The 21,863-nt window shown below is 41.4% G+C and overlaps 1 protein-coding gene across 1 annotated transcript; it reads left to right on the top strand.

Moving 5' to 3' along the window:
- Positions 1-5,982: 5,982 nt before the first annotated feature.
- Positions 5,983-20,824, top strand: LOC128475348 (ubiquinol-cytochrome-c reductase complex assembly factor 2). The gene is made up of 4 exons (XM_053457843.1): positions 5,983-6,150; positions 12,765-12,839; positions 14,780-14,849; positions 20,635-20,824. Exons 1-4 carry the CDS (start codon positions 6,013-6,015, stop codon positions 20,730-20,732), a joined length of 381 nt encoding a protein of 126 aa, XP_053313818.1. The 5' UTR covers positions 5,983-6,012; the 3' UTR covers positions 20,733-20,824.
- Positions 20,825-21,863: the final 1,039 nt, after the last annotated feature.

Raw genomic sequence — 21,863 nt, 5'->3', positions numbered from 1 at the left:
TCTCTCTATAACTCCACTCTCACATCTGCTCTTGAGGATGTTGCCCCAGTTACTACTCGCTCTTCACGATGTTCACGTTTCCAACCCTGACACACGACTGTCTCATTCCACGTCTGACTTTCTGCACTAAAAATTAATGCTACATTCTTACTGCTCTGCTCTCAACCTTTACCTCCCTCATCTCCTCCCTGTTTCATAACCCTTAAACCACTCTTTAGCACTTTCAGCTTCCTTCTTTGACCTATCCCTAGTACCCCTTCCACTAACCTTAATGCCTCTCACTTTGCCACATACTTCAATAATAAAAATTGAAACTATCAGATATGACATATCTGCACGGTCACCACCCCGCCCCCACCTTCCCTCTGACTTTGAACCCTCCTACCCACTGACCTCTTCTCCCTTCACTACATTAAATCAAATCTCTGCTGTCACTGAAGAGGAGGTACATGCTCTTCTTCTTTCCTCTTGTCCAACCACATGCCCCCTTGACCCGATCCCTTCCCATCTCACCCAGTCTTCATCTACTCTTGTCCCTACTCTAGCTCACATCTTCAACTACTTCCATGATGCTGGCTGAGCGTCATGGGAAGTGCAGCAACAGTAAAGCTGCAGATGCTAGCTGTGAACTAAAATTCCTATGATTCTCAGCCAGCCAGGTGTCCACCATAATGCTGTCTGAGCATCATTGGAAGAGTAGTCCACAGAAGCAAAAATTTTCTTTTAATTAAAAAAGGCTAATGTTAGCCTCCCTCCTTTGATTTTGGAATCAAAACATTTGCTACTGCAAAAATTTTTAGATGAAAAAGTTCCATTTTATTCAGTGGAACAAAACAGCGATCACATTATTCTTCACAATATTCTTGTAAGATACTTTTATTTCTTTATTAATTCAAGTAAACTATTTTTTTCATATTTAATAAAAGCTATGATTAAGATTTTTTGGTTTTTATTTCCTTTTATTTGCCAACCTGCCCCCCCCCCAGTTATGCACATCTGCCCCCAGGCTTGACACTCTGCCCCCAGAAATGCCTTATACCCCCCCATATGACACTCTGCCTCCCTGATATGCCTTATACCCTCCTATATGCCGCTCTGCCCCATGATATGCCTTTTAACCCCCTATATGCCTCATACCCCCTATATGCCACTCTGGCACAGCCATTGGGCGGCGCGGAGCGTGCACGCCAGTCTCTTAAATTTCATTAGACTTCGGTGGCCGGAATAGACTTTCAATCCCGTTCGCAGCAGCTGAGTGCTTGCGAATGGGATTGAAAGCCTCTTCCGGCCGCCGGTATCCCGGTGGGCCAGCTCAGCCCTGGCCTCACCCTTCCTCTGCAAAGCGGGACAGAGGAAGGCATAGGCGGGACGGCGGGACAGAGACCCAAAATCGGGACTGTAAGCTCCTGTTTTTTCTGTATGTCAAATCATTACATACTACTTGTTATGTCTTGCCTACCCATTGTACAGCGCTACGGAATTTGATGGTGCTATATAAAACAATAAATAATAATAATACTTATCTCAACAAATGTGAATTCCACAGGTTGCTACACTGCAAGGCCACTGAAACTGATTTAGAACTGAGAAGGTATTCTATTCTAGAGAGACACTATGTGGTCAAAGATAAACACCGTTTTCTTAAAATTATTCCTTAGACTTTAGGATTTCATTCAATAAGTGAAGATTATGGTAATAAGCATGGTCTTTAAAAGTGTATGTTTAGGCAAAGGAGGGCTCTGATTATTTTTCTTTCCACTTACTTTTTCCACTGAACCTGGATTTACATCAACAGGGAGACCATTTAGACCACAGCAATAAGAGGTGGTAAATACAATGTTTTATTATTCTGAATAGTGTTCTGCTTCAATATAGCAGAGCTTATCCATTCTTTGGGGAAATATTATTATATCATCATATATTATTATATGATGACTTAGAAGGCTGCAGCTTATAACCTGTGATAATAGCAATGATATAAAAGGGCATTGTAATTGTAATTAAGTATATTTGACAAAAATTTTACATTATTAAAAATCCCACTAATAATCTATAGATATCAAAATACAGATATATCTCAGTAAATTGTGTATTAGTACCATTTCTACAGACTAATATAGTGAGGTATAGTGATCTTTTTATTACCACATTACAACTAATCCATAAAATCGATAATGAAAATCGTTCTCAACGGTTTGACAATGATGAATGCTCTGAAAAACACCCTTCGTCTTATAGTGACTATAACACTGCAGCGCTGCAGGGGACCTGGATCCTCCTCTCTGGCAGCCGTGGGCATCTGTGCGATGCGCGTAGACAACCTCCACTGCTGCTGGCATTTCTGCTGGGGCTTCTATGATGAAGCACCGGAAGGTCTTGTCATGCCGGCGCACCACCAAAGAAGCTCCAGCGGAAGCGCCAGCAGCAGCGGAGGTGCAAAAGTTCACCGGCTGCCCAAGAGGAGGATCCCACGCAGCGCTGCAGGGAACCTGAATGCTCTTCTCTGGCAGCTGGTGAAGGCCTCTGTGTTACGTGCAGAAACCTTCGCTACTGCCCTCCACATCCACCAGGCCTTCTATGACGGAGCGCCGGCGTGACATGACCTATGATCCATCATAGAAGCTCGAGTGAAAGTGTTGGTCAGCAGCGAAGATTGTCTATACACATCGTGCAGACTTTACCGGCTGCCCCCACTAGACACCATGGACTCTGGAGCACTGGGGGCAAGTCTGGGGGCAGAGTGGTGTATCAGGCATATCTGTGGGAGAGAGTGGCATATAGGGGGTTATAAGGCATATCAGGGGGGCACAGTGGCATATCTGGGGGCATAAGGCATATCTAGCTTGGAGTGGCATATAGGGGGGTACAGTGGCACATCAGGGGGGCACAGTGACATTTAGGGGAGTAAAAGGCATACCAGGGAGGCACAGTGGCATATAGGGGGTATAAGGCATATCAGGGGTGGAGTGGCATATAGGGGGGGAACAGTGGCATATCAGTGGGGCACATTGGCATATAGGGGAGTAAAAGGCATATCAGGGAGGCACAGTGGCGTAGCTGGGGGGGCAGGTTGGCAAGCCTGGGGTCAGATGTGCATAACTGGGGGGGCAGATTGGCAAATAAAAGGTAATAAACACAAGAAATGCATTTTTCTCAATTTTAGTTTTTATTAAATATGAAAAAAATGTTTGTCACGGTCAGGACTACTTGCCAAGCCGTGACTGTGTGGAGGGCATGGGCATGAAGGGGTTAATAGCACCAGGCCTCTGGATTTACTAACTTGACCCCTTAACAAGTCATCAGTTATACCAAATTAACCCCCAAATCCTGCCTGTATCCCCCCAGGTAGTCTGCCACCACTCACGATTTTGATACCGGATTCGTGAGAAATCGGAATTAGAACCTTTATCTCTATATATATATCAACCCACCCCGGGCAAACAACATATATTTATCCTGTAGAACTTAATAACAATATGGTAACGTGTTATCCTCTCTTAGGGTTTGTGGATATCAATACTAGAGCCCAAAGACAGACTTGGATTATGAATATTTTAATAACAAAAAGACAAAGATTACACAGTCCCCGAATTACAAAAAACAAGACATACAAAAGAAAAATAAAACAGCAAACAGTTTTTAAAAACAATGGGACTTAAACACAAGACCCTCACTTACGAGTTTCTCCAATAAGTAGGCCTGTGGGAACTCCTTAAGTCCAGATGGTTTCTTATGATGTTGTTCTGATCACAGAGTATCGTGGAGTTCTGCTTTGAGGTCGCTGCATTGTCCCTAAATCAGACTCTGTTTCAAGAAAACACCCCTCTGACCACATGACTGATTATATGACACCATCCCCAAGAATCAGGTCCCATCTTTGATGTGCCAATAAGTTATGGTGGGGTAAAGGTGATGGAAACCCCTCCACTTAAGATAGGAATGGAATTCCTATAACTAAGGATCCTTATCAGTTAGGCCATGAATCACCACAGGGGTCCTTTGGGAAGATGACACCTCTAGCCAGAACAGATACAGAGGGCATGCACAAAGAAACACATTTAAATCAACCTCAGATTAACTCATTGAATGCTTAAACAAAGAAACTAACCACCTCTGCTGGGTTACCCTTCCATGCATTCACTATATTCCATGAGTCAATCACGACAATGTTGACATGTGAATTAATATTTATCTATTTGCTAGCAAAATGGTTTTCCCGAAAAAAACAGTAAATTGGCTCCTACTTTCTCAGTTTCCCCATAGTGATACATGTTTTATGTGGAGTATTGAGGTCTGTAACATCCAATGAAAAAGAATTACTTAAGGTTGGCAGGAGGAGGGCAATACGTTTAGAGTCAGTAAAATAGTTTACAAACAATAACAAAATGGTACAAAAGGAGAATAGGGCCCTGTTCTTGTGATCTTACAATCTAATCGGTGGTTGATAGGGATGAGTTGCTCAATTAAAGATGACCATAGAGGTTGTTGGTCATTCAGATGGCATGATTAGGATGTTGGCTATGTGTTAGGAAGAAAGGTTGTATACATCTCGAAAATTTGAGTAGGGAGAGGTAAGTCATGAAAGGCATGAAGAGGGCGGTTAGGGGTATATGTAGGTAGATAAGAGGGTAGAGATGTAGGTGGGTGCAGGTTTGTTAAGGGTTCTGTAGGTCAGAAGTTTTAATTTAACTTAATTTAACTTCTGGAGCATATGCAGAGCCAGTTGGGCGAGCCAAGTGTAGCAGCGTATGAAAAATAATGGCAGAGAAAGATCAGTCTAGCAGCAGTGTTGAGGACGCATTTTAACGGTAAAGGGCAGGAGATGTTTTTCAGGTGAAGGCGGCAGGGTTTGGCGAGGAACTGGATATGATTGATGAAGTAGATAGCAGAGTCAAGTGTGACACCAAGGCAGCAGACTGGGTCTGCTGGTTGGATGGTGCAGTAGTCAACAGAAATCGAGATGTGAGGAATTGTGGACAGAGTGAATGTCACAATAACCATAAGCTTAGTCTTTCACATGTTAAATGCAAAGCCATCCATGATGCAATTCCAGAAAGATAGTCAACGAGGCAAGTTATAAGAGACGAGGCAAGTTATAAGAGAGGGTGAAAGGTCAGGAGAGGAAATTTGGATTAGTGACCTTTATAGTGGGCCAGGAGTGCTTTTATGGTTACAACGTTTCAAGGTTAAGTGTGTAAGTTGTTGATTTAATGGTAAGCTAAATAAAAGACCACGACCTGTTTATCCAATCTAAAGTTGTCAAGTGTCTTTATTTATTTGTGTGTGTGTGTTAGTCCATTTTTTGTGTCTGGTTATATCCCTTAAAATCACACGTCTGATCTCTGTTTATTAACTTATTTGTGCCTTTTAACACTTTTAGTTTCTGGGATTCTAATACAAAATTAATGATTTATAGTTATTTGGATGGCAAATAGTGTGACTCAGGTATGCATGAGAGGCGTGTGTGGGAACAACAGCTGGACCACAAGATAAATGATATGGGGCTGGCGACCAAATGTTTCCAGGGCTACTTTTTGTTCCCAGTCCGGCGCTGGTAAGAGGTCTAGATGGAAAAGAGTATAGCCCCAAACACAGAAGAACCCACACATGTGTAAGTATTTAAGAAAAAAAAAAATTCACACGTTTCACATTTTTTTTAAAAAAATATTATTTTTGTAACAAATGACGGTTTATCTATGTATGTAAGGTTTTCAAATAAAGTCGTGGTTAAAATAAATGAGGCAAATTATTCCTGAAACAGAATACCAAAAGCGCTAGAAACTCTTTAGTACTATGCATACAAAACATAGATCCTTTTTTACGCTGTTATTTCGCATACTCAACTCAAAATGTAGTTACTGAACCCACAATCAGCAGGCACTGCCATACACGCAACAAACGCAACGTTAAGGGCTCGCACCTACTTATAAAACAATAATAAAAAAAAGCAGCTCATAAGCTACGCCCCTCTGTCACGATTGGTTGAAGCCACAGGGTGACACTTTGGAGAAGATGGCCGCTTTACGGTACCGGCGTTTTCTAAAGCTGTGCGAAGAATGGCCGGTGGATGAAACCAAGCGGGGCAGAGACCTGGGAGCCATTATAAGACAACGGGTGGCACAAGCCTTCCGGGAAGGTGAAAACACACAGGTCAGGATTGATCGATGTTTGCTACTGCAGGAAGTTGAAGGTTTGGTGCCCGCTCACATTGACATTGTCATGTAAGGCTTTTAAATGCAGCTTAGTTAGATAAAGCTGACTAAATCTGCGCTGAACATAGCTGGGGGAAGCGCAAAAGCGTATAGGGGGCGCCGCGAAATTTAAAAGGGACTGCGCGGCTGTCATATGCATTCAATTGCATGTAATGGGTGGAGTGGCCCTTTAAGTATCTCTTCTGAAGGTCTATGGATTGACTAATTGTCAGCGTGTGTATGTGTGGCTGGGTTGGATTCTGTGTGCTACACTGCCATAGTGTGGAATAGTGTCAAGTACAGATGTGTTTTAATGTCCCTAATACCTGTATTTTACTTGCCTCCGAGGTGATATGACCTTGTAGTGATAGCTGGGAATCCTTAGGGTTTCACCAGTAAATTAGGGTGAATGGGTACAATCTCAGGTCAAGCAGCCTGGGTCTAGAGTTGCCACTTGTCCTGGGTGGGGGTTTAAATATCAAAATGATGCCTAAGTTGGCTTCTTATTCACTGGTTAGCTTTTTATTCAAAACAGAAGATATTTTCTATAAATCGGTACCACAATAATACTTTGATACAAATCATATAAAACAACACGGCCGTGATGCATGCAAGGACGCATGTCTGAGATCATCGACTATGTGAAAATAAACAGGTAGAACACTATGAATGAATTTACAGAAGGTACATGTAAAATACACAATGCATAATTGAATGCATAATTGAAGATTGAGAGGTTAAAATACATTGGGCCATCCACATTAGTGCCCTTAACCATAACTGCCCCTAAATTAATTCTAAACACCCCATCAAACAAAACTGGACGTAAATTAACCCTAAAGACCCCATCAACCATAACGGCCCCTAAATTAAAACTAAAGACCCCATCAACCATACCAATTTATTAGGTAATTTATTTAGGGTCCGTTATGGTTAATGAAGTCTTTAGGGTTAATTTAGGGGCAGTTTTGGTTGATGGGGTGTTTAGGGTTAATTTAGGGGCAGTTATGGTTAATGGAGTCTTTAGCGTTAATTTAATGCTGAGGACTGAGGGTTAATTTAATTAAGTCAGGAATCCTTTCCCCCCCCTCACCTTTTCACCATATTTTATGCCTTTTTATATTAAAAAATATAAACAAAAAAAATTATATTAATCCCTTAAGGACAATGGGCAGTCCATAAACCCATTGAAAACAATGCATTTTGAGCCCGTACATGTATGGGCTTTGTCATTAAGGGGTTAAATGTGATCAAAATAATGATACCTAAAGAAAGCCCTTCTTGTCCTGGAAAAAACAATATGTAACTTTTTGTGGGTACAGTTATGAGCAACACAGAAACGTTAAAACAGGCATTGTCGCAAAGGGGGTAATGACTAAGATGTTCTATTCTTCTTATTAACTTGCAGCCTGCCTCTGCACTTTTTTTCAAGCTCCATAATGTCCCTTTTAAGAACAGGTACCCAGACCTGAACTGCATATTCAAGATGAGGTGTTACTATTGACAGAAGCAAAATTATATTTTCCTCCTGTAAGTCGATACCTCTTTGTATACATGCATATATCTCGCCATTGTAGCTGCCTGACATTGAATTGTGTTTGTCGAAAATTCTTTAAAAGTCATTCTTCACTTAATGATTTCCATTACCCTATTTAAGGTAAAATGTACACTTTTATTTGTTTTCTTAAAATGTATAACTTTGTATTTGTCACAGATAAAACTGTCACTTGATTGCCCAGTGCTCCAATTTGTCCAAATCTCCTTTCAGGGAAGTAAAGTCTGATTCGGACTGTGTTACTTTACCTAATCTTGCATCATCTAACACATGGCTGTCAATACCCACTGCAAGGTCATTAATAAAGACATTAAACAATGGACCAAGGACAGAACCCTGTTCTATTAACAACTCTGAATCTTTAAGCCAGTTTTCAACCCAGGTGGAAAAACTTTTAATTTGTAAGCTTTTATGTGGAACCATATTGAATGCTTTAGCAAAACAGACCGTGGTCTATGTTTTTACACAAGTCATCCTTCTTAAAACCGTGTTGACTCTTACTAATGATATTAGAAAAAAGTATTCCTGATGATTATCCTTTAGCATGCTTTCAAGTAATTTCACAACCACAGATGTCAGGCTCACGGTCCGTAGATACCTCGCTAAGCTTTGAATATTGGTACCACTTTTGCTTTATGCACCATACCAGATGAGAGAGAATCATTTAAGAGAAAAAGCAATAGCTTCCCAAATAGTTCTTAAAATACCTGGCCATGTTATACCATCTGGTCCTGGAGTTTTATCCATTTTAACTTTATCTAGCAATTTTATCACCTGTGTCAACCATATCCCATGATTGTTCCAAGAATTTTGTAGCATTACTTTGCACACCTGCATACATTGCCAATAAATCGATTTAAAACTTCTGCCTTCTCCTGATTTTTGCTAAACAACTCGCCAATTTCAGACTTCAATGGGTCAACAGTTAGCTTGTTTTTTTAGGGGGGGTGATAAAAAGGTTTATACCGTGTTAGCTATTAAAACAGGACACAAGTATAGTTAAAATGATGATACCATTTATTGGCTAACAGTTTAATTGCAAGCTTTCAAGACCAAGTCCCTTCCTCAGGCAGGTTTTTTGTCATGAATGCATTTAAAACTGTTAGGGTTTGTCTTGCTGTCATTGGCTATCCTTTTCTCACTATCTGTTTCAGCCATTTTGCACATTTTTGTTAGGATCTTTGTATTTTATAAATCAAGTTGCTAATTTTTTTATTTTTTTTTAAGTTTGATTTAAATGCCTTTTTTTTCCTTATTTCCTTTCTGACTTCTTGTTCTTCTTTGTTACCCAATGGGAGTTATGAGCTTTTATCAATTATTTTATTTAGAAAATATTTCGCTTCTTCCTACACACAATTCATCCCAGTCAATTAGCTTTACCCTCTAAAGTTGGCCTTCCTAAAATTTTGTGTTTTGGTGGATCCTTTACTAGTTTACTTTGTGCATTACTCTTCAGTTTAATTATGTTATGGTCAGTGTTCCCCAAATGCCCTTAGGTGTTCAAGTGCCCTGTGCGGACTACTTCTCTGGCGGACTACTTCTACTATCTACCCCCTCTTCTTGTTCTCACTGTCTACCCCCTCTCCTTCCCTTCTCACTGTCTACCCCCTCTCCTTCCCTTCCGACTGTCTACCCCCTCTCCCCCTTTGCAGTTCACTTACCCTGGTGAAGTTCTCAATCTTTGCTGCCCTGCCGCGGCGTGCACAGCTTCACCTCTGAGCGGCGGGATATGATGTCATATTCAAGGGCTCATCATGAAGCGCCGCACCGCGACCAAGGCCTCGCGCTCCCTCCACCGCCTTCAGGGCAATGGTAGGGAGCAGAGGAAACAAAGGGGGCCGTACGGTTGTTGAAAACTTTTTCATGTGGGACCACTCTGCGCCCCTCTCCTCCTCTCCCTGCCGCTTGGGTGGTATGCCGGGCCTTGGTGATGGGACAGCCGCACGGCGCCCTTGCTGCCATGGCACCAACTCGCGCACCCCAGAGGCCGGCCCTGGCCCTGTTACTTGAATATTTGACAAAACATCTGTTAGCTATCAACAAATCAAGACACATGTCCTTTCTAGTTATTGTCTCCACTAATTGTGACATGAAGCTCCCTTTTTCTGAACCACTTGTTCCAGGATCCAGCCCATCTAGTATTCCAGTCAATTAAAAACTCCTGTGATGAAAACGTGATCCATGTGTGCAGTCTTTTTGTCAGGCATCACCCAGAGTCCCACAGACCGCAAGGCGTGGCCACCCCTTTAAGAGGCCTGGCTGGACTTAAACTCGTTGTGTCATCACCTAGTTCTGTTATGGACTGAACCCTGCCTCTCTCACCTGGCCTCGTTATTAGGCTTTAAAAGATCAGCCTCACCTCCAGCCCAGTATGTGGTTGTTGTTTAGGGCTGCAACAACTAATCGATAAAATCGATAATAATCGATAATGAAATTCGTTGGCAACGAATTTCATTATCGATTAGTTGAATCGATTATTATCGATTATAAAATGAGGGTTTTTTCAGAGCAAACGCTCTGAAAAATCCCCCTCATTATATAATCCGTTTAGTCTGACTCACCGTCTCACAGCAGCAGCTCCTACTTACTCCCCCTCCCTGTAATCACTGTGACAACTGGCCCCGCCCCTTCCTTCTCCAGGCCAGAACCACATGGCTGTGACACTCATCTAACTGTAAGTATATATATATATATATATATATATATATATATATATATATATATATATATTTGGGCTACTGAAAGTTAGGGGAGGTGGGGGTTAATTTAGGGGCAGTTATGGTTAGTGGGGTGTTTAGGGTTAATTTAGGGGCAGTTATGGTTAATTGGATGTTTAGGGTTAATTTAGGGGCAGTTATGTTAATAGGGTGTTTAGGTTTAATTTAGGAGCAGCTGTGGTTAATGGGGTGTTTGGGGTTAATTTGAGGCAGTTGTGGTTAATGGTGTGTTTAGGGTTAATTTAGGGGATGCTGTGGTTGATGGGGTCTTTAGGGTTAATTTAGGGGATGCTGTGGTTAAGGGGGTGTTAAGGGTTAATTTAGGGGCAGTTATGGTTAATGGGGAGTTTAGGGTTAATTTAGGGGAATCTAAATCCTGGGGGCAGTGAAGTGACATATCTGGGGGTATAAGGCATATACAGTATATAAGGCATATGTGGGGAGGGCAGTGTGGCATGTCTGGGGAGGACGGAGTGGTGTATCAGGGTGTATAAGGCATATCTGGGGGTAGAGTGGCATATCTGGGGGTAGAGAAGTGGCATGTCTGGGAGGCAGGGTGGCATGTCTGGGGAGGATGGAGTGGGGTATCAGGGGATATAAGGCGTATCAGGCACAGTGGCAGATGTGGGAGGCAGTGTGGCATATGTGGGAGGCATTGTGGAGTGGCAGATGTGGGAGGCAGCATGGCGTGGCATATGTGGGGAGGGCAGGGTGGCATGTCTGGGGAGGATGGAGTGGTGTTTCAGGGGGTATAAGGCGTATCAGGCACAGTGGCATGTGGGGGGTAGAGTGGAGTGGCAGATGTGGGAGGCAGTGTGGAGTGGGAGACAGTGTGGAGTGGCAGATGTGGGAGGCAGCGTGGTGTGGTATATGTGGGAGGCAGCGTGGAGTGCTGTGGTAGGCAGCGTGGCATATGTGGGAGGCAGCGTGGAGTGGTATATGTGGGAGGCAGCGTGGAGTGCTGTGGTAGGCAGCGTGGCAGATGTGGGAGGCAGCGTGGAGTGGCAGATGTGGGAGGCAGCGTGGTGTGGTATATGTGGGAGGCAGCGTGGAGTGGTATATGTGGGAGGCAGCGTGGAGTGCTGTGGTAGGCAGCGTGGCATGTCTGGGAGGCAGAGTGGCATGTCTGGGAGGCAGCGTGGTAAGCCTGGGCTCAAATGTGCATATATTGGGGGGCTGGTTGGGAAATAAAGACAAGAAATGTATTATCAAAGTTTTTTTATTCTGCTGTTTGTATTTAACATCATTTGTTTAGTAAATTATTTTAAATAAATGAAAAATTTACATTCATTTTTTTTATCCGATTAATCGAAAAAATAATCGGCCAACTAATCGATTATTAAAATAATCGTTAGTTGCAGCCCTATTGTTGTTTTTTTGCTTCTGGATGTGCTGTGATTATATGACTGATTTCCTGGACGTTTGACTCTGCTTCTGGATATCCCCTGTCTGTACCGCGCACCTCTTTTGCCCCCGTGCACACTTTCACTGCTCAAGTACTGTCACTCTGAGCAGTGCGCCATCTCCTGCAACTGGGCTCCAGCTCCTGGTAAATCCTGACACTTTTTTTTTCTCCAATCTGTGATAAAGCTGATTGTTCCCCTTCATTACTTATATTTGGGGGGGTTGTAGCATATACTTACAATAAATGTAAGGAAAACTGATATGACTTCCCTTTTAAGAATTTGTTGCTCTTGAAGTTAAGAGTTGGGAGCTATAAGTTATCTCTACCACATCAATGAATTTTAAATTGACACTCTAGCCATCATATGTAGAATGCACATGATAGCTGCATGGTTAAATTTAAATGGTTTCCCATTCAATTGCATGGGGGAATATTGCAAAATTTCTCACATATGCATCATCCTCTGGGTATTTTCTGTGGACGAGATGTGTCCATTTAATTGCTAGACATTCTTTTTCAATTGTAGAACTTTTTCTACTCGTGTATAGAATTGGATATCTCCCTTATGGATTTCACAAAGTACTTCTCCTGTTCCCCCTCTCGGATGATCAATCTGCACTATAAATAGAAGAGATAAATCAGGGTTAGTCTGAGTATTAAAGGCATGGTTGGATGCAGTAGTCTATTCAACCATACCACATACCAAGAACAATTTGCTGCTTGTGAGATATGGCATTTCATATAATTTTTAGTCAATGTCAATATTTAGAAATATATACTGTATATGTTTAATTAGTAAGTTGATGTATCCAATAAAACAATCTGTAAAATACTTTGGCAAAATAAATTCCATGCATCATTTTTTGAGCAGTCTATTTATTCTATTTATTCTACAGGTAACTAATCCTGAAGCCTGCGACCAAATGTATGAAAGCCTAAGCAGAATCAACAGCAACTACTACAGAGAGAAGGTATACATTACTTCTGCGCCCTTCTCTTTTTCTATCCTTCTGCAAATTCATGACTGCTTTCACATGTAATTGTGCAAGATAATTTTCGGTGAGTCGCTTGTTGCTCCACATTTTTATGTTTCCATGAAGTTGCTTCCCTGCAGGTGAATATGAATAATGGTTCTTTGGTAGTTATGTTTTTTGTTTTTTGGGGGTTAAAGCTTCTTCCTACCTCTCTTACCTTGCCCTGCTAGTCCCTGTCAAACGCAGTTCTGAAAATAAATACCTTCACAAGAGCACATTTGATATGCTTTGAAAATGGTAGCTCTTTAAAATGCCACCTTACTTCACATTTGGTTCATGTGCAAAATACTGCATCCATAATCCTGCCATATGAAGCATCGGACCGGTGACTTTTTAACACCAATGGCCACCAGATGGAGCTTGTACATTATAAAAATTTAAGGGATTTAGCCTTTGTTGGTTGTTTTTTTTTTTTTTTTTGGTGATATACCATGGAAAATAATTTTCCTCTAAGTCTTAAATACAGTGATGTATTTAATGTAGCCGTGAACTTGCTTATTTCATGTTGCTCCACTAAATTTGCTTTATCTGCAGTCCTAGAGGTTTTGTGATACTCTGGGTGATTTCCTTTTTATCTCAACTCAGAGTTGGTAATAGGAAGCTGATCTGCTTTGAAATGCATTATAAATAACATAAAATACAAATTTGTTAACTTTTATGCCCCTAATTCAGGATAGAGCTGTTGTGGGTGCTACACCTAGGTGAAAGGCATTTATCTTTTTACTCCGGCCCCCATAACACGTAGGTTCCTACCTATAGTTCTGAATAGTACTATTGAAACAATTTCTTGGTCCAATCACTCTCCTATTACTCTTTCAATAAGAGAAACAAGCCCCTACACTGGACAAGGGTTGTGGCGGTAAATTACAGCATTTTGTCAAAGAAATTGTTATAGCATAACACCTAAGACACTTTCACTCAAACTCTACACAATGCTAGAATCTGTTTGGAATGCCCACAAGACCATATTAAGAGACCATATCATTACCTTAGCCTCCCCATTATTAGTCACAGAATAAAGCCCAGACAGAATTGAGCTTAAATTTGTCAGGTCAGAGTTGAATTAAATATTCAAAAAACAGAGTACATGTTGAGATGAATGTGAAAGACTGATTGCTTACTGGCATGTAAGTTGACAGCTAGACCCAATGCAATTTTGACCCTAAAGATAACCGTTTAGAAAGTGGAAATTGACTGTCACTTTGGATATTCCAAAGCTGATTTCCATTTTGGAATCAAACAGAATTATGGAAAATATATTCTCTCACATTAGGTAACGCATTTGTTTTATATGAAAAAAACAGGGATTATGGTTTCAAAGCAGATATTGCCATCCTTGGCAGCCTAGCATTCCAAGCAAGTTCCGAGCTGATACCATACACCTTACCTTTATCACTTTTTAACAGTATCCCTCTCCTTTGGACCCTTTTAGCTGCATAAATACTTAAATTCACCCACTCCCGATTGGATAAATGCTTATTCTTTTATATACTTGTAATAAGAATGTGGTTAATTCTTGCTTTGTCTCTGCTTTTATTTTTGGCTGGTATGCACATGAAAAGTGCATTGGTAATGTTACCTTTTTCTGTTTATAGATGTCCATGTTAAAATGGGTCACAGCTATTATTCCCATTTGATAAAATGAAAAGGGATGCCTCAACTTTTTTGAATATGCTGCATTCTATGTATTGTACTAAGACATAATATGCAATAAAATGCCACATTCCAAGTTAAATACAAAATAGAAAAAAATTTAAAATTAGTTTTTTGAACACTCATTTTAATATTAAAACTAATTGTAATTTTAAAAAAAAAAAAAAATGCTGAGAAAAAACATGCTACTAGTTTGAAAAATTATCATTCTGTTCCTTTTTAAGTACCCAAGAATTCAGGATACAAGCTTCACAGAGGTCACTGCGGAAGAATATCAAATGGTACTGGCCACTGGTAAGTTTTTTTTGTAAAATTTGTGAATGTGTAGTATTTGACACTTAAAATTATAAATATTATTATTAACAGTTATATATTATACTTTTATAGTGCAGGGGTCAACAAATGTTGTTTTTCTCTAGGAGACACTCTTAACACAATATGCTGGCATACATACTCATGCTAAATTCATACTGTGACATAACCACCATACATGCTAGCACCACACTCCACACCACAGGGGAAATGTTAGGAGCCAGGTTTTTGTTTTCTTCATCAACCTTGTGCCTGGGGTTTGTTGGGCCATACCATACACTAACATATATTTACACACTCTAACATCATACACTAATACACACTATATCCTGACATACATACCCGTACTAGTGCCATATTGTTACATAAACATCATGCATGCTGGCACAACACTTATACACATGCACACACATAAACACTGGCTAACACTATAAAATTAATAAAATTACACACTTTAATGCTATGGAAACATACACATTGAATCTGGCACTACAGTACAGTAGACATAGTGACTCTGGCACTATACATTTATACACACATCCTGATTTTAGCATTATACATATAGCACACATACACACTGATACTGAGTATACACAGCAAGCAAAATCGATTCCATAACCATTCAGTTCGGACAAAATTCGGAGGTCATTTTTGATTCAGAATGGCATTCCCAAAGGAGAGGTCCCTGACACCTTCTGGGCTAGCTTATCACTTGCAGGTTTATGAAGAGATCAAGACTTTGCACTGCAACACTGCACCAATAGATACATACATCCAACAACATTCTTTGGGACAGTATTTCTCTAAAACAAATTATTTTTATTAATTGTTCCCTTAGAATAAGGAAGATGATATGGCGCCAGCAGTAGTAGTAGTAGTAGTAGGGCACTGGGTAGATGCTGGCAAGTACACCCATCCAGTCCCACCTTAAAAGACACTGAATTTCCCCCAAAATGTGAAAAACATTTAAAAAAGTTAATGCCCCAAAGTAAGGAAGGAGATTGAGCTGCAGATGCAGGACAGGCACTGTTAGACACACTGGCAAACTGTAGGCACATGCAGGACCAATTTCCCCTAAAGCATTTTCAATGTTATAGAATTTTTTTGTGAGGGAGGAGCAGCAGGGCACTGGCCCTGGGCAGGCCAGCACGTACATCCCTTGGTTCATGACTGAATTGACCAAGTATTAAAATATTGGATCCCACAGAATAAGGAAGGAGATAGAGCAGCAACATGGTTAACCTAATTTGAGAAGATTGACTTTGGGGTGCTTGGGTGGTACCCACCAAGGGCCGCTGCTCAAATGGCTGATGCTCTGGTGGATCTAGCAAGGTATTGGGGATTGGACATATGGGTGGCACTACGGCTACAGGGAATTTTTATTGCGAACTCCTGCATCTTTTTCACTCAGCATTCCTTTTGTGCCGCATCAAACTCACCCTATGAACAAGCATGTCAATACAAGTTTTGACCTTTTTTAACCCCTTAACATCCATTGATGGACCAGGCACGTCACGCAAAAAAGGTCAGGTAACGACCAATCACGTGCCTGGCACGTCATTTCATTAAACAAGCCTAAAAAGTTATCTATGATCACTTTCTTCTAGGGCTGAAACAACTAATCGATAAAATCGATAATAATCGATAATGAAAATCGTCAATGATTTTCATTATCGATTAGTCGAATTGATTTTTAACGATTATAAAAAGAGGTTTTTTTCAGAGCAAATGCTCTGAAAAACTCCTCTCCTTATATAATCCGACCTCAAACAGAGATCGGATTATAACACTAGAATCCAGATCCCCCGCAACGATGCAGAGGACCTGGATTCCCCTCACTGTCGGCCGGTCTCTCACTTACGTCTCTTTCCCCCCTCCCATACACCCCTCTGACTCCTCCCCCTCCCATACACTGCTCTGCCTCTCTCCCGACCCCCTGGTGTTTTGTGAACCTCCGTTACTCGCCTTCACTTACGCTGAGGCTTCTATGAAGCTGCAGTGAAAGTGCCTGTCAGCAACGGAGGCTGTCTGTGCACATCGTGCAGACCCCCACCAGCTGACAGAGAATCCACGTCTCCTGCAGAGGATCGTCCTCTCTGTCAGCTGGTGGGGGTTTGCATCGCACAGACAGCCTCCATTACTGTCTTTCACTTACGCTGAGGCTTCTATGAAGCTGCAGTGAAAGTGCCTGTCAGCAACGGATGTTCACAAAACACCAGGGAGTCAGGAGAGAGGCAGAGCGGTTAATGGGAGGGGTCAGAGGGGTGTATGGGAGCCACCCTCCCATACACCACTTTGGCTCCTCCCCCTCCCATATGCCACTCTGCCTCTCTACCCGGCTCCCTGGTGTCTTGTGAACCTCTGTTGCTGACAGGAGGCAGAGTGGAGTATGGGAGGGGGAGGAGGCAGAGTGGAGTATGGCAGGGGGGGCAGAGTGGAGTATGGCAGGGGGAGGAGGCAGAGTGGAGTATGGGAGGGGGGGAGGAGGCAGAGTGGAGTATGGGAGGGGGAGGAGGCAGAGTGGAGTATGGCAGGGGGGAGGAGGCAGAGTGGAGTATGGCAGGGGGGAGGAGGCAGAGTGGAGTATGGCAGGGGGGAGGAGGCAGAGTGGAGTATGGGGGGGGAGGAGGCAGAGTGGAGTATGGGGGGGGAGGAGGCAGAGTGGAGTATGGGAGGGGGGAGGAGGCAGAGTGGAGTATGGCAGGGGGGAGGAGGCAGAGTGGAGTATGGGAGGGGGGAGGAGGCAGAGTGGAGTATGGGAGGGGGAGGAAGCAGAGTGGAGTATGGGGGGGGAGGCAGAGTGGAGTATGGGAGGGGGGAGGAGGCAGAGTGGAGTATGGGTGAGTTATAGTGGTGTATGGGGGGGTATAATGAATTTCAGGGAGGCAGAATGGCATATCTGGGGGAGTTAAGGTGGTGTGTATAGGGGGAGGTAGAGTGGTGTATGGGGGGTATAATGAATTTCAGAGTGGCATATCTGGAGGAGGCAGAGTGGTGAATCAGGGAGTATAATGAATTTCAGGGTGGTGCAGCGGAGTGGCATATCAGGGTGCACAGTGGCATATAGGGAGGTATAAGGCATAAATGGGGGCGAGTGGCATATTGGAAGTTATAAGGCATATAAGGGGGTATAAGGCATATCGATATTAGGCATATCAGGGGGGCATAAGACATATCTGGGGATAAAAGGTATATCGTGGGCTCAGTTGCATATAAGGAGTATAAGGCATATCTGGGACACAGTGGCATATCAGGGGGCACAGTAGAATCTCTGGCATATAAGAGGTATAAGGCATATATGGGGGCAGAGTGGCAAGCTGGGGGTCAGATGTGCATAACTGGGGGCAGTTTGGTAAATAAAAGAAAATATAAACAAGGCTTTTTTCTCAGTTTTTATTAAATATGAAAAATAGTTAACATAAACTTAATATTTACTAATAACTTTGTATTAAAACCTAGTTTGAGAAACACTGTGTTTGGGTTATTGTAGCTTTTATTATTATGTCAGTAAAATAAGAAGGTGAATAGAGAGAGAGAGGCCATTGCGATAAAGAGATGAAAGTGTAAATTGAACGTTTTTTATTACATTATTTAAATAAAAAAAATTGAATGTTTTATCCGATTAATCGGCCAACTAATCGATTATTAAAATAATCGTTAGTTGCAGCCCTACTTTCTTCGCTTAAACGGTGTTACTGTAATGCCTCAATGTCGAGGCATTTAGCAACACAGAGATCGGTATCAGGGGCCATGTCTGGCCCCTCCCCAGGGCGTTAACATCTGCCATACACTGCATAGTGGAAACACCTGTTTTAAAAGAGATCGCCTCCTAAACTTCAATGGTGTCACTGAAATGCCTCGATAACGAGGCATTCAGCAACACCAGACACTCCGGAGAGCTGTCACAACCGGCACTGTGAGTAATTTTGCCATAATTTTTTCCATAACAAAGTTGGAAAAGTTCTCCAGACCCTCTTGAGAATGATGGCTCCACTTGCAGGTTGAATAAAAGTACTGCATGCAACCATGCAAGTCAATGGAGCCCAGCTTTCTAATCACAATGTGATTAGTAAAAAATTTAAACAAACAATAATAATAAAAAAAAAAAAGTGGTAATTATGCATCAGAGGAACCATCCAGTTTCAGCAAAATGTAAAACAAAGTCCAAAAAGAATAAAATAAATAATAAAAATAGTTTATTATTATGAGCAAGTGCTAAAATTAGCACTGTATCTTCCCCAAAATCTTGACATGGAGTTACAGTAAAACCATTTAAAATACCGAAGGGGTGTCTAATTTAAAAAAATGAATGGTTTGATGGGGTAAATTGGAGTGGCCGGGCATAGGCACACAGGGGGGCGCACTTTTTTTTTGACCTTGCTCAAGGTGGCAGTACTCTAGCTTTACTCCTCAGTCACATTCCTCAATTGCTTCAGGACCACCACCCCCATCCATGTCCATTCCCCTCTGCCAAATTGACTGGACACCCCAATGTTTTGCTCAAAGGCCATGGAGCGAAGAACCTGCTGCTGCTCTGGGACCACCTCTATCATGTCCAGGGTAGAGTTCCAGCAGGTGACTGCATCCTGATGTAGACAGTGATGGGGGTAGACCTTCCATCTTCCATTCTTACCTCAGCTGCTGGCTTGCTTTTGTGATCCGCTGCTATCATCTTTGCTCTAGGAGGTGTTTGGCAGTGGTAGCATCAAGAGCGATTGTAGTGGTACTGGTAGTAATGTTTTTTTTTCGATGCTTCACCATAAAATAGCTTACAAGTTATCTTCGCCCTGGACCCCACCAAGTCATTAGCGCATGAGTTGTTGGTTGTAAATAAAGTCGTGCCTTACTTTGGTAGTAGGTTCTGACTCCTGGTCATCTTATTACTATTTTTTTTTTGTACGTGTCTGCCACATGTGCTCATTGATTTGAATGTAAGAGGATAAAATTACCTTGTCAACAAATTAGAGGTTTGGCTAGTACCGTAAAGGGGCAACTGTCTTAAACTACTCAGGAACAGGTTTTAAAAAATCTGAAACAGTCACACTGTGTGCAAGCTCACTAAAATGGCTGGTTTAGTCACCAATATTTATAAATGGAGACAAGGTAAGATGGTGTCAGCACACATCTATTGCTTGTCCCTCCCACTTATAAATGCTGATTGGCCAGTGTGAAACATGTAACAAATCTATCCCTCATTTTTTGGCTACTTCTACCTACAAGTCATTGATATGTACTGTCCTACACACAGTCCCTTCCCACTTTACCTCGCCATGGAGCGCCAAAATTGCTTGTAAAGGTTACAGGTACCCATGGTAACTAATGAGGAATCCTACTGAAATCTTGGCACCTTTGCACTTTACTATGCCGATTCCTGACAAAAATATTTGTATGAAATGAAACTGGGAAATTTTGTTTAACCCCTTAATGACAAAGCCCGTACATGTACGGTCTCAAAATGCATTGGATTCAATGGGTTTAGGGACCGCCCGTTGTCCTTAAGGGGTTAAAAAACAAGGTTGCGCAAAGCCGAATGCACAACTCTAGTTACTACAGAAAGAGATGCTTAGGTCTATGTGTAGATGTGTGTTTTTATAATTGATATATAGACTGTTATATTAACCGTTCATCATCCAAATGATCATGCCTGGGTTTTTCAAGGCTTATGCAGCAGTCACTTACATGCATATTCATATTTTTGTTTGTTTTCATTTGCATAAGTTAATGTATAATATTTAATGTGCTGAGGCAGTTTTTTTTCTGCTGACAGATAGTTTAAAACAGATGGAAGAGATGAAAAAGGGAATGTGGACAAGACTCAGAGAGAAGTTTAATGCTAAATCCCCTCAGGACGGCGTTAAGGACTGATGTCGTTGTTAAGAGAAAAATCAATTTCCACTTCCTTCCTGCAAATACACCAGTTGCTCCAAATAAAGAATCTGTCAATAAACAGTTTCCTCTACTTACCTGTGAGTCTTCAATTAATGGAAAGTTATTCAATGTGGCCTGAATTTAGTACTATATTGTTGGTTAAACATTGGAATATGCAATGGTATTCTGGACACATTTAGACGTAAAAATGTGTGTGTATATAATTTAATTATATACAAAATTATTTTTCTTTCTAAAACATCTCTAAATACTAATTTTAAGTGATTATATACTAGCTTTTACATTTTTTTTTCTCCCCACCCTACAATTTTCATCCCCAATCTAAGTGGTTTGGATTCATCTCTCACAGAAGCTTTGAACCCAAAATCGAACCTGTTTCATTAATGCAATTAATAAAACATTACCACAACTCACCTACCGCTCTCTGCTAAGGGTCTAAGCCTTGTAACTGCACAAAAATTAATTAAAAATACTGGTGAGTGAAACATGAGAAAACACAAGGTTACAGATATACATTTAAAAAAAATAATCAATGAAACATCCATTCCAATGATCCTAATTCTACCAAGTTGTATGAGGCTATATGATCACTATTATCCTTTTCAAAAAGCACTATGGTTTTATACACTATAAGGGAGGTTTCCCCATGTTGGTCATAATTATTTATTATTTAGATGGTTCACCTACACCCAATGATGACAAGGATATAAAATAAAGAGGCATGCCATCTTCATTGAAAAAAATTGTCAATAGAATGGGTTGTACTAAAGAGCTTGGTGACATTAAATGTCACACTGTCCTAGGATGCCACCTCTGCACTTTGGTGGAGGGGGGTTATGGCCTGGTGCTGTTTTTCAGGGATTAGGATAGGCCTCCTGGTTTAGGTTAAAGGTAATGATAATGCTACAGAATACAAATGAATTTTAGATAATTGTATGCTTCCAACTCTGTAACATGCATTTGAGTAAGGTCCTTTCCTTTTCTAGTGCGACTGTACCCCTGTGCTCAAAGCAAGGTCCATAAAGAGTAAGTTTTATGAGGCTAGCGTGGAGAAAGTGATCTTAACCCCATTGAGTACTACAGCCTAGTGTTTTTATATACTTAAAG

The sequence above is a fragment of the Spea bombifrons genome, chromosome 2 (assembly GCF_027358695.1).
Source record: "Spea bombifrons isolate aSpeBom1 chromosome 2, aSpeBom1.2.pri, whole genome shotgun sequence".
In the NCBI taxonomy this organism is placed as follows: domain Eukaryota; kingdom Metazoa; phylum Chordata; class Amphibia; order Anura; family Pelobatidae; genus Spea; species Spea bombifrons.
The sequence above is the reverse complement of the archived record's forward strand: the minus strand, read 5'-3'. Positions and strand labels throughout refer to the sequence as shown.